The 13,259-nt window shown below is 47.9% G+C and overlaps 1 protein-coding gene across 1 annotated transcript in view; it reads left to right on the top strand.

The window, feature by feature from the left end:
* The window catches only part of LOC137446623 (gamma-aminobutyric acid receptor subunit rho-2), a 55,050-nt gene that overhangs the window by 21,815 nt on the left and 19,976 nt on the right, over positions 1 to 13,259 (top strand). Inside the window, exons 3-4 of the mRNA XM_068149420.1 lie at positions 960 to 1,027; positions 8,152 to 8,375. Of these exons, the coding sequence (XP_068005521.1) occupies positions 960 to 1,027; positions 8,152 to 8,375 (292 nt within the window). The remainder of the gene's footprint in view (positions 1 to 959; positions 1,028 to 8,151; positions 8,376 to 13,259) is intronic.

The following is a 13,259-nucleotide window of genomic DNA, read 5'->3' as shown; positions in this document are numbered from 1 at the left end:
TTCAGCTGTTCAGTCTGGAGAAGAGAAGGCTCCGAGGTGACCTAATTGTGGCCTTCCAGTATCTGAAGGGGGCCTACAGGAAGGCTGGGGAGGGACTTGTCAGGATCTCAGGTAGTGATAGGACTAGGGAGAATGGAATGAAGGTGGAGGTGGGGAGATTCAGGCTGGATGTGAGGAGGAAGTTCTTCCCCATGAGAGTCGTGAAGCCCTGGAATGGGTTGTCCAGGGAGGTGGTTGAGGCCTCGTCCCTGGAGGCGTCCCAAGCAGCCAGCACCAGAACAAGAGGACACAGTCTCAGGCTGCACCAGGGGAGGTTTAGGCTGGATGTTGCCCATTGGAATGGGCTGTCTGGGGAGGTGGTGGAGCCGCTCTCATTGGAGGTGTTCAGGAGGAGACTTGATGGGGTGCTTGGTGCCATGGGTTAGTTGTTTAGGTGGGTTGGATTGGTTGATGGGTTGGACATGATGATCTTGAAGGTCTCTTCCAACCTGGTTTATTCTATGTAATTCTATGAAGCCAGCTGTAAGGAAGGTGGATAATGTCACCATCAGCATGTCCTGATGTAGCTTGCCTGGTTGATAAGAAGTGAGAAACCTAAGAGCTTGTTGATTGTAGTTTCTTCTTCTCAGTCTCCTATTCTTGCGATCTAAAACCTTACAAATGATGATGGGATGGCTTAGCTTTTAGAAATGTATGCAAATGTTTCATCCAAGCTCCCTGGATTAGCTGGGTACTGTCAATATCGCAGCACATGCTAAGGGGAAGATAATGCAGTGTTTCAAAAGGGGCCTTGCATGGTTATTCACTGACTCTTCCCCCCAGCCCCCTTGTGAAGAATCATGGGCAAAAAAGTATAACATAAGCTCAGAAATGTTTTGCAGGCTACCTTATAGTGCTGATTAAATGCAGAGGATATAAAAGATCAGTTGTTTACACATCTAAATCTGATTCTCCTACAGGCCCTGCAATTCCTGTTGGGGTGGATGTGCAAGTTGAAAGCTTGGACAGTATTTCTGAGGTTGACATGGTATGTAATCCCCTTTTTAAATCTCAATTATTCCTAGTCATAAAAGGATCCCTGACACTTGAAAGCTATGGATTTCAAATGATTGGTCAGATGAAAGTAATGGCAGCATCTGGCACATTCAAAGAGGCTGATACTCAGAACTAAAGAGAGTCCAGCAGAGAGCTACCAGGATGATTAAGGGTCTGGGGCATGTGCTCTATGAGGAGAGGCTGAGAGCCCTGGGGCTTTTTAGTCTGGAGAAGAGAAGACTGAGAGGGGATTTAATAAATATTCATAAGTATCTGAGGGTTGAGTGTCAAGAGGGAGCCTCTCTCACTTGCACCCTGTGATAGGGCTGGGTGTCAAGAGGGAGCCTCTCTCACTTGCACCCTGTGATAGGACAAGGGGTAATGAGCATAAACTGAAGCACAGGAGGTTCCACCTCAATGTGAGGAGGAACTTCTTCACTGTGAGGGCCACAGAGCACTGGAACAGGCTGCCCAGAGAGGTTGTGGAGTCTCCTTCTCTGGAGCCTTTCAAGAGCCATCTGGATGTGTTTGGAGGTCCCTTCCAACCTCTAACATCCTGTGATCCTATGATCCTGTGATGACAACCAGGTGGTCAAAGGCTATTCTCTGTATCTTCAGATAAAGACTGAAAACATGAAGGAAAAAAGGACCTTAAATGGGAGAGTAGTCAGTGCTATGAAGGATCTATCATGATGAAAAGTAGAAACAGGTTTGAAGGCATATGGTGAAGTTCACATCAGCCAGACTCACTGCATGAGTTTTCTTCCTTTGTGGTACTTTTATGTTGGAGGGAATTTTCAACCCATCGCACCACTGGGTCCATTTGTTCTAAATGCACAGTTCTGGGAGGCACATTAGAAAATTAACTTGGCAACATAAATGAGAAGGAGCTGCTCCTGCTTCTTCATCACTGAGAGCAACCTCATCACTGAGCAGGCTGGATGAGGCTCTGTCCAGCCTGATCTAGTGTGGGGTGTCCCTGCCCATGGCAGGGGGGTTGGAACTAGATGATCCGTGTGGTCCCTTCCAACCCTGAATGAAACTATGAAACTATGAAACTATGAAACCTCACTGAGGCACAGGAGTAGCAGCTGCCAGGGAGAGCCTGAGCTGTCTCTGCTGAAGTGGAATTCGGTATGGGAGAACAGTCATTGATGGCACTGTTCAGGAAATTCACACCATTCTCAGCCCTGGTGAGACCCCACCTGGAGTACTGCCTCCAGTTCTGGAGCCCCTATTACAAGAGGGATGTGGAGGTGCTGGAACGTGTCCAGAGAAGGGCCACGAGGGTGATCAGAGGGCTGGAGCACCTCTCCTATGAGGACAGACTGAAGGAGTTGGGGCTGTTCAGTCTGCAGAAGAGAAGGCTGCGAGGTGACCTCATTGTGGCCTTCCAGTATCTGAAGGGGGCCTACAGGAAGGCTGGGGAGGGACTTGTCAGGATCTCAGGTAGTGATAGGACTAGGGGGAATGGAATGAAGCTGGAGGTGGGGAGATTCAGGTTAGATGTGAGGAGGAGGTTCTTCCCCATGAGAGTGGTGAAACCCTGGAATGGGTTGTCCAGGGAGGTGGTTGAGGCCCAGTCCCTGGAGGTGTTTAAGAGCAGGCTGGATGAGGCTGTGGCCAGGCTGATGTAGTGTGGGGTGTCGCTGCCCATGGCAGGGGGCTTGGAACTAGCTGATCCTTGTCGTCCCTTCCAAGCCTGACTGATACTGTGATACTATGAAATTCCACTGTGATTTAGTACCTTTAATTTTGAATTAGTTAAAAAGGAGGAATAAACATGTGCAGTTGTTAACCCTCAAAAGGTTTCAAGGTGCTCCCAGTGAAAGGAGTGTTCACAAGCATTTTCCTCTTTGTTTGGGTTATTTCTTTTTTAACTGCAGGAAATGGAATAAAAATAAGGAAAGAGTGGTGGAAAGGGGGATGTAGAGGAGAAGAGGAAGGTTCTTCATTCTTTCCTTCTGCCTTTGCATTCCTGGTTTTGGGCATCTTGTGTGGTCTGGGCAAAACATGAAAATTTAAAGGAAGAGTTTTAGGCTGATCATTTTTTATTGTGGTGCAATTACATCTTCATTGAAAGAAGGGAGCTTGCCTGCCTGGGTATTGAAAGAGAGTGTTTGAGGGCATGAGTGCAATGAAGCATGTGGGAGAGAGCCTCAGAAGGAGGCTTCAGGCTCTAGCATATCAAGATAATATGGTGGCAGCAAAAAGACCTAATTAGTGCAAGTATGTAACTTGCAGTGCTTTTAGTCATGAACATCTGATTTCAACAAAAATCTTGCCCATCAGAAAGCTTTGAGGGCAGCTCTCTCTCCCTTTGCTGTAGCCATCTCCGTGGTCCTATTTTCCCAACATGGGACAAGTACTTTCCACAGCAGCTGCTGATTTGTATCTGGGGCGGAAGAATGCTTTCCCAGGTCAGTCTGAGTCATGCTGGTTTGTTTTCTTCAGCAGTTTGTCCCAGTGTGAGTGTCAGCAGAGAGGAGAGTGGGCAGTAAGCTATGTGCATAGCCAGGGGAATTAGGCTGGCTGTGCCTGCACCCGGGTGCCCTCCTCGGCTCCCTGCTGCAGGCAGGGCAGAGAGAGCTGCAGACAGGGCAGGACTTGTTTCAAACTGCTCTGAAGGCTTTAGTGGCCTTGGAAGTTGGATACCATTGGCTGGGAAACCTTTGCCTACTGCTGTTTCATCAGGCATCTGCTGCCCCAGAGAAGCATCAGACTGAAGCTAGCTGCTGCTGTGTGCACTGACAGGGTGCTCTTGAGGCTGCCCAGAGCCTGACACAAATGTGGAACGTGCTGCCAAAACGGAGGCACTTGTCTGTGCTTATTTGCTGTGCCTCCAGCAGCCACTGTCATTCTCTCAGTTAGTTATGAAACTTGTTCCCCAAGGGATTTTCCTACTCACCAGCAGTGAAATCAACCCCTTGTTTGTAGCTAGTGCATGTGCTGGTCAGAGAGGAGCAAGCTGGCAGTGATTGCAAGCTGCCTCCTTTAACTCACACTATGAGGAAACACTCGAAGTTGAACACTGTGTTTAGAAGCTGCCATCACCTGCCACCTGGGCTTGATGTTTGCAGCACTTAGTGCTGTGTATGTTGACCACTGGAGGCCTGTTTGGAGAAAGAAGGGTGCTGAAGGTGAGATAGGGAAGGCCAAGCCTGGGAAGTAGAATAGAATAGAATAGAATCATAGAATCATAGAATCAATAAGGTTGGAAAGAATAGAATAGAATAGAATAGAATAGAATAGAATAGAATAGAATAGAATAGAATAGACCAGACCAGGTTGGAAAAGACCTTCAAGATCATCGTGTCCAACCCAAGTAGTGTGGCTCTTTCTGTGCTGTCCCCATGGGTAGTCTCTGTGTCCCCTCTATATGACTGCTGTAAGTCATGTTGATGTCACATTGATTCCTGTCCCCTCTGTGCTCCCATAATGGAGCTGCCCAAATGCATACTGCAGCTGCAGTCTCAGGCTGCCTGGCCTCATCATGATGACCTGGATAGCCAGGATCTTTCTGACTCTTTTTTAGCTTTTTACTCTAAGTGGCACTGACTCCTAAAAAATCGTTATGTCTCTTCCTCGAGTTCCTTTTCCCAGCTCTGGTCAAGCTGAGGAGCTTAATGTCCCACCCCTGAGGCTGGCTCTGTTGATTTTCTACCCCTGATTCGAGTGCCATTGGGTGACAAATGAAGGCACAAACCCTGCTGCCGTACAGCAACAAGATTCCAGAAATACAGAGAACAGGGACTCTCAGAAGTCCTCCCAGAAGTCCTTTATTGTTGTGTTGTAGAATCCCCAGCGTTACAGTGTCTCAGAGTCCCCCAGAAGCCCTTAACAGATGAAGCAGCTAACAGAAGTCCCAAGACTATCCCTTGCAGCATCCCTACACCGAAGCCCTTGCCAGGAGAAGTAGTGAACGAACAGAAGCAGAAGTCCCTAGCAGCCCTAACCCCCCCAATCTACTTTATAGTTCAGAGTGGCTGTTTTTATACTCTTTGTTGTCAATCCCTTAACCAGAAAACCCCAACCACGTATAAAAGCTAAAATATTTTCCCAGTAAGAGGTGCCAGCATGTCCAGGAAGTGGCTGGAGGTGTTCAGGAGGAGACTTGACAGGGTGCTTGGTTGCATAGTTTAGTTGATTAGGTGGTGTTGGATGATAGGTTGGACACGATGATCTTGATGGTATCTTCCAACCTGGTCTGGTCTGGTCTGGTCTGGTCTGGTCTGGTCTATTCTATTCTATTCTATTCTATTCTATTCTATTCTATTCCATTCTATTCTATTTCCATTCCATTCCATTCCATTCCACAGCATGTTCCAATCCCAGGGTGCCAATGTGAGGATGTTGCTCTTGGCTCACATGGAATGTTATTGTTTTGCTCTAGGCAGCATGCTAAGGAATTGGTCAGCTAAAGAATCATGCACTCTGCATGTGTCCAGCAGCTGCCCTCTGAACAGTGGCTGCAGCAGGCTCCTCCAGCCAGATTGCAGCCTAAGCCTGATCAGTAGCAGCAGCTGCTGGAAGGTTATCTTTGGGACTGTAGCTGTAAGAAGTGTCCAACAGGGAACATGAACTGGCAGCATCCCTAGGGGGAGCAGGGAAGCAGGGATGAAGGCTGGGACCAAAGCGGGGACCTGCAGGTGGGTGAGCAGAAGCATCCCTCCAGCAGGTCTCTGGGGAATGAGGTGCCCAGCATCTCTGCCCTATGCAGGGCAGTAAGGGGAGGGCTGCACTGGAGACTTCTTTAACAAATTGATGAAAAACCTGTTGCCAGGACAACCCTTGGAAACAGAGATTCAGGTTAACAGATGGTTTGTCTTTGGCAAAGCAAAATGAGGTGGTGGTGGTAGCTTTAGAAAGCAGTTGCTGAGTGCTTAGGAAGAGATTTCAGCCTGTGCTGCTGCCTTCCTGGGCTTGGCAGCTGTGGCTCTCCTAACCACTTGTTTAATTGAGAATATTAGGAAAACAAATATATTTGGGCTCTCAGCAGGAGAGAGTAGATTCAGCTCTGAAAGGAGCAGCTGCCAGGTTGGGATCAACAAACAGATGTTTTCCTTTGTGTGATTGAAGCTCCTGCCCCCACAGAGAGCTTTATATATACCCTTGTATAATAGGAAAAACAGTTCCCTCAGTTGCTGTTTGCAACACTGGCTGGGGATAAATTGCTTAGTGTTCAGCCTGACCTTTTCAGCTAAGTTTGAAAGTTTTTCCTCTTTCTCTTTGAAAGTTTTTCCTCTTTGCCTGTGGATGCCACAGTTCTTCAAGGGAATTTTGTCAGGGTTGAAGAATCATTTCCACAGGGCAGTGCTTCTCTTGGGGGGATATTTTTATCCCTTTGGGGATTTTAGGACCAAAGGTGACATTGAGTGGGAGTTTGTGTTTTCGTTTTGGCCGAAAATATATTTGTTGGACAATTTTATTCACAAAGAACATTGGTTTAGGGAAGAAACAGGAGTTGAGGGGGGAGGGATTTTGTCCCCTTGTGCTCAGCTCTGGTGAGGCCACACTTCGAGTATTGTGTTCAGTTTTGGGCACCTCAGTACAAGAGAGATGTGGAGGTGCTGGAGCCAGTGCAGAGGAGGGCAATGAAGCTGGGGAAGGGCTGGATGTGAGGAGGAAGTTCTTCACCATGAGAGTGGTGAAGCCCTGGAATGGGTTGTCCAGGGAGGTGGTTGAGGCCCCGTCCCTGGAGGTGTTTAAGCCCAGGCTGGATGAGGCTCTGGCCAGGCTGATCTAGTGTGGGGTGTCCCTGCCCATGGCAGGGGGGTTGGAACTAGATGATCCTTGTGGTCCCTTCCAACCCTGACTGATACTATGATACTATGAAATCTGATGAATAGTGACTGAAGGAGTTGGGGCTGTTTAGTTTGGAAAAGAGGAGGCTGAGGGGAGACCTCATTGCTCTCTACAACTACCTGACATGACATTGTAGAGAGGCTGGTGCTGGTTTCTTCTCACAGGTAATTAGTGATAGCATAAGAGGGAAAGGCCTCAAGCTGTGACTGGGTAGGTTTAGACTGGACATTAGGAAAAAAAAATTCATGGCAAGAGTGGTCAGGCCTTAGAATGTGCTGCCCAGGGAGGTGGTTGAGACCCCAAGCCTGGATGTTTCATAGTTTCATAGTTTCATAGTTTCATAGTTTCATTCAGGGTTGGAAGGGACCACAAGGATCATCTAGTTCCAACCCCCCTGCCATGGGCAGGGACACCCCACACTAGATCAGGCTGGACAGAGCCTCATCCAGCCTGCTCTTAAACACCCCCAGGGACGGGGCCTCGACCACCTCCCTGGACAACCCATTCCAGGGTTTCACCACTCTCATGGTGAAGAACCTCCTCCTCACATCCAGCCTGAATCTCCCCACCTCCAGCTTCATTCCATTCCCCCTAGTCCTATCACTACCTGAGATCCTGAGAAGTCCTTCCCCTGCCTTCCTGTAGGCCCCCTTCAGATACTGGAAGGCGACAATTAGGTCACCTCGGAGCCTTCTCTTCTGCAGACTGAACAGCCCCAACTCCTTCAGTCTGTCCTCATAGGAGAGGTGCTCCAGCCCTCTGATCATCCTCGTGGCCCTTCTCTGGACACGTTCCAGCACCTCCACATCCCTCTTGTAATAGGGGCTCCAGAACTGGACACAGTACTCCAGGTGGGGTCTCACCAGGGCTGAGTAGAGGGGGAGGATCACCTCCCTCGACCTGCTGGCCACACTTCTCCTGATGCAGCCCAGGATCTGATTGGCTTTGCAGGCTGCAAGTGCACACTGAGAGCTCATGTTGAGCTTTTTGTCCACCAGCACCCCCAAGTCTCTCTCCTCAGGGCTATCCTCCAGCCAGTCACTGCCTAGCCTGTATTTGTGCCTGGGATTGCCTCGACCCAGATGCAGGACCCAGATGCAGGATGTGTTTAAAGGTGGTTTGGATGTGGTGCTTGTGGATATGGTTTAGGGTGAACCTTGGGCTTGGTGATCCTGAAGGTCTTTTCCAACCTGAATATTTCTGTGATTTCATCTCTCTGGTAGGAGAGAGTTTTCTTTATGATGTTTACTAGATGTAGAAAGCAACACTGACTGGTTCTGTCTGGTTCTCTTCCCTTTTTTGTGTGTGAAGGATTTCACTATGACCCTGTACTTAAGGCACTACTGGAAGGACGAGCGTCTCTCGTTTCCCAGCACCACCAACAAGAGCATGACCTTTGATGGCAGGCTGGTGAAGAAGATCTGGGTTCCTGATGTCTTCTTCGTGCACTCCAAACGGTCCTTCATTCATGACACCACCACAGACAACATCATGCTGCGAGTGTTCCCCGATGGTCATGTCCTCTACAGCATGAGGTAATGCTGCTGCTCCTCAATGACCCCTGGGCCTCACTGTTATTTTTCACTCCCAGCATGGCTTTGGCGACCACCAGGACTGCTACTGCCAACCCTCCTTCTCCAACTGCTGATGCAGAGCCCTGTTTCCAGCATGTCCAGTGCAAGATGCTTGAAGTTGCAAGCAAACATGCTGTGGGCAGTAACAGGATCATCTCCTCCCAGGGGAAACATTCCCCTAATTCTTTGCAGTCAGAGAAGGGCTTAGTTGAGCGGGAATGTTCGTCCTGGGGTCAATGTGTGATTAAAGTGGAAGCTGCTGATATACCAGATGGTGACCTCTATAATTATCCTATTTTGCTTCCTGTTTGTCTAGAAAACACTTTTTGGTTTTGTTTTCCTTTTGCCATTTGCATGTTGATGTTAAGAATTTTCATTGAAACTGAAAAGTCAGTATGAAAGGTGCCTCACAGACTCTGCTGCTTTTCCAGCAGATTTGGTGGCTGGCAGAACCTTGAGGCACATCTGCTATGACCTGAAGGGTTAGCCACATCGTGATGGTGGGTTTGCAGGATTCTGTAATGCACAAGGACATGGGGCCTTAATCCTCAGAACTTCTCTACCCTATTATAGATTACCAAAAATACCACAAACCCCACCACTAGCAAGTAAAGTACCACACGATCACCACTAGCAAGTATACCAAAGTTAAACAGAGTGAGTATGTAGATATTTAACCTGTTACAAATTACTATCAGTAATCAATAATATATAGAACCATAGAATGGTCTGGGCCAGTGGGGACCTCCAAAGGTCATCCAGTCTGACCTCCCTGCCACCAGCAGGGACATCCCCAACTAGATCAGGTTGCCCAGGGCCTCATTGAGTCTCACTTTGAATATCTCCAGGGAAGGGGCTTCAACCACCTCCCTGGGCAACCTGTTCCAGTGTTCCACCACCCTCATAGTAAAGAACCTGTTCCTAACATCCAATCCAAATCTGCTTTTCTCTAGTTTGAAGCCGTTACCCCTTGTCCTATCACCACAGGCCTTTGTAAACAGTCTCTCTCCATCCTTCTTGTAGGCCCCCTTCAGGTACTGGAAGGCTGCTATTAGGTCTCCCCAGAACCTCCTCTTCTCCAGGCTGAACAACCCTAGCTCCCTCAGCCTGTCCTTGTAGCAGAGGTGCTCCAATCCCCTCATAAATTTCATGGCCCTCCTCTGGACCTGCTCCATCAATCAATATTATCAATTAATCATACAGGAACAGCCAATAACAAAACAGGTACATACCATTACAGGTTGCTACAGACATTGTTAGTGGAGCAACTCATCAGGAATATGACAGCAGCTATACTTATGGATGGATGTATAATAATGGTATCAAGCAATACCATCATCAAGGGAAACAAATCATCCCATAGGTGGAAAGACAAACTGGAACAACTCTAGAAATAGTGCCAGAGAGCCAACAGATAGAATTTCACTTCAGAGATGCTCTATGTCACAGAGTCTGGAGTCAGTCAGGCTTTCTCAGTGAGAGTCCAAGAGCTGGCAGTAAGTTCATGCAGTGAATTCAAGCTGTTTAGGAATGGAAAAGTATGGGCAGCATGGGATATCCTTGGAGAAGGAGGCTCTGCTTTCCATAAAAACTATGACCACCTTCTATCTTAGAGACATAAGAGGTTACAGGACACTACCACTTTTGGTAGCGAATAGAATAGAATAGAATAGAATAGAATAGAATAGAGCAGACCAGGTTGGAAGAGACCTTCAAGATCATTGTGTCCAACCTATCATCCAACACCACCCAACCAACTAACCCATGCAACCAAGCACCCCATCAAGTCTCCTCCTGAACACCTCCAATGATGGTGACTCCACCACCTCCCTGGGCAGCCCATTCCAATGGGCAATCACTCTCTCTGTATAGAACTTCTTCCTAACCTCCAGCCTAAACCTCCCCTGGCGCAGCCTGAGACTGTGTCCTCTTGTTCTGGTACTGACTGCCTGGGAGGAGAGACCAACCTCTGCCTGTCTACAACCTCCCTTCAGGTAGTTGTAGAGAGCAATAAGGTCACCCCTGAGTCTCCTCTGCTCCAGGCTAAGCAGCCCCAGCTCCCTCAGCCTCTCCTCACAGGGCTTGTGTTCCAAACCCCTCACCAACTTCATTGCCCTCCTCTGGACTTGTTCCAGCAAGTCAACCTCCTTCCTAAACTGAGGGGCCCAGAACTGGACACAGGACTCAAGGTGTGGCCTAACCAATGCAGAGTACAGGGGCACAATGACTTCCCTGCTCCTGCTGGCCACACTATTCCTAATGCAGGCCAAGATGCCATTGGCCCTCCTGGCCACCTGGGCACACTGCTGGCTCATGTTCATCTTACCATCAACCAGCACCCCCAGGTCCCTCTCTGCCTGGCTGCTCTCCAGCCACTCTGACCCCAGCCTGTAGCATTGCATGGGGTTGTTGTGGCCGATGTGCAGAACCTGGCATTTGGATGTGTTCAACCTCATGCCTGCTATTAATTTCCATTTTTCACCTGTGATGGACAATGTAGGATAGTGGACAATATAGGGTAGTGTTTTCTGTTCTTTCAGAACAATGCTTATTTTCCAGAGCTTTTCCAGCCCTTCACACAATAAATTGCCTTTGCCACCCTGTTTATTTTGTGCTTATTGATAGCATCTCAGGGTTTTTCCAATTTCTAGATGCCTCTGCACTTTAAAGAGGCTGGCTGTGCTTCTGAAGGGCATGCCTGGTTCCCAGGCTGGCAGGCATTTTTTCTGTCAATATTATTCAGCAGACCTTTTCTTTTTGCTCACTAATTTCCCCTTTTAAACCAGGCCACCCTTTATGGCTGCTCACATCACCATTCCAGCAGATTTCATTGCCTTCAGAAGAATGCAGAGATGTGGATAAAAATACAGTGTCAGAAAAGGAAAGCTCAAGAGACAAAAGGACATTTCCCCCCAGGACAGAAAACATGCTTTCAGTGTACAGTGACCTTTGGATGTTTTGTAGCCAAGGATTTCTGCCCTAGGATCTTTCTGGAAGTTATTCACAGCAGCTGTGGTAAAATAGTTCTCAAAAACTAGGAAAGGTTTTCTCTACAGTTTGATTCAGGAGGCTGTTTCTCTTTGAAGAGTCAGCATAGTGGGTGATGTTTTCCCAAGCAGGGACAGTATCCCACCAAACCAGGGAGCTCTAAAGTTCACTTCTCTCATAGTCCAAATAGAAATCTACTGAACTTATTTTAACCCTTCCCCCCCTCCTCCCCAGACAAACAACTCAAACCTTAAAGAAACATATAAGCTTCTAAAAGAGAATATGCATGATAAGGCCACTTCATTTTGCCTGGCCTAAGTGATGAAAACCCCATCTTGATCAAACACTTAGGAAGACTTTCCCTATTCTGAATCCACTTAATAAATCTGTTTATTGCATGAAAGATCTGATTACCCATACTTAACCAAGCCTTAACTAAGCACCTAGAGACACTGTGCATTTTGTTAGAGCTGGTTGAGGATGAAGGTGAGACATGAGGCAGGAGAGACAGGAAAGAGAAAGCAAGATGAAGGACGTTGGCTGTAAGCTTGGGTCAGCACCAAGGGAAGGAGAGCAGGTGTTGCTCGGTGTAACCAAACATCAGTTTCCACCCCACACTTCTCATGTGCTGACACCAGCTGCACACCACCTACTAGCAGTACTCAACGACCAAAATGAAGGAACAAGTAGTTTTAATAGCAAGCCCTGGCTCTGTTCAGATCTGTTCATTCGCCCATATGCAGAGTATTTACTTTCAACGGTGTCTTTAAGCTGTGGAGGAGGTGAAGTGACTTTCTAAGGTTATCAGTAAGAAAGAAGGTTATGAGTTAACCACAGCTGGCTGAACAAGAGTTAAATGGAGGATTTGATACATAAACCACAAGGAAAAATAGAAGCTGCATGGTATTCAGGCCTGGTGGTGTTTAGGATACTTGGGATGTGATCTGGCTTACCAAGCATAGGTGTCTATTTGTGTTGGAAATGCCCTCAGGTGTCTTGAAATGTCTGCATGGGATTTCCCCTGGGCTGAGGGACATTTCATTCCTCACCTGGGCCTTGGACTTCCAAGGCCACCTGAACACTGCACTCTAATAGGGGAATATGGGTTGTCCAGGGAGGTGGTTGAGGCTCTGTCCCTGGAGGTACTTAAGACCAGGCTGGATGTGGCTCTGGCCAGCCTGCTCTAGTGTGGTGTGTCCCTGGGCATGGCAGGGGGGTTGGAACTAGATGATCCTTGTGTTCCCTTCCAACCCTGACTGATACTATGATACTATGAATATCTTCTTGATGAGCAGAGTTTTTGTGCTGACCCTGGCTAACACATTGTTAGTGACCAGTGGAGCAGTTTAGGTGACCCTGGGCAAAGGAAAGAACACATTGCAATGAGACTGAGCTATCCAACACACAGCTCAGGGAGGTCATTGCCACACTACACCTTCCGGAGCATATCCCCAAAAAGCTTCTTTGCGTTTTGCTCATACGGCAAAATTTTGCTCTAGTTTCATAGTCAAAACTGAACAGCATGTGCTTATCAGGAGTGATGACTGTGTAGGTCAGAGTGGGATTTGGCTCACAATCCCTTGAATAGAAGTTCTTTACCAACATCTGCAATGAATCTAGAAAATGGCCGCAGCCAACGTAAGTCGGCCTCTGAAACGATGACTCACAGCTGATCTGCCCCTGGTAAATCGGGCGCTCCACTGCAAATCTGTCCACAAGAGAAAGTTCAGTGACCCACTGGAAAACTTGTTACGTAATGCTGTGCACGACTGGACTCGTTTAAAAGCTGGAGCTGTGATTGCAGCAGCTCTTCAGCTAAGGCATGAACTTCACGGCGGCAAATCTCGCCTGCTGAAA

Source organism: Melanerpes formicivorus, unplaced genomic scaffold (assembly GCF_026170545.1).
Source record: "Melanerpes formicivorus ecotype bairdi unplaced genomic scaffold, bMelFor1.0.p_v2 SCAF_2, whole genome shotgun sequence".
Lineage (NCBI taxonomy): Eukaryota > Metazoa > Chordata > Aves > Piciformes > Picidae > Melanerpes > Melanerpes formicivorus.
Note: the sequence above shows the minus strand (reverse complement) of the source record. Positions and strands in the feature narration are given on the sequence as shown.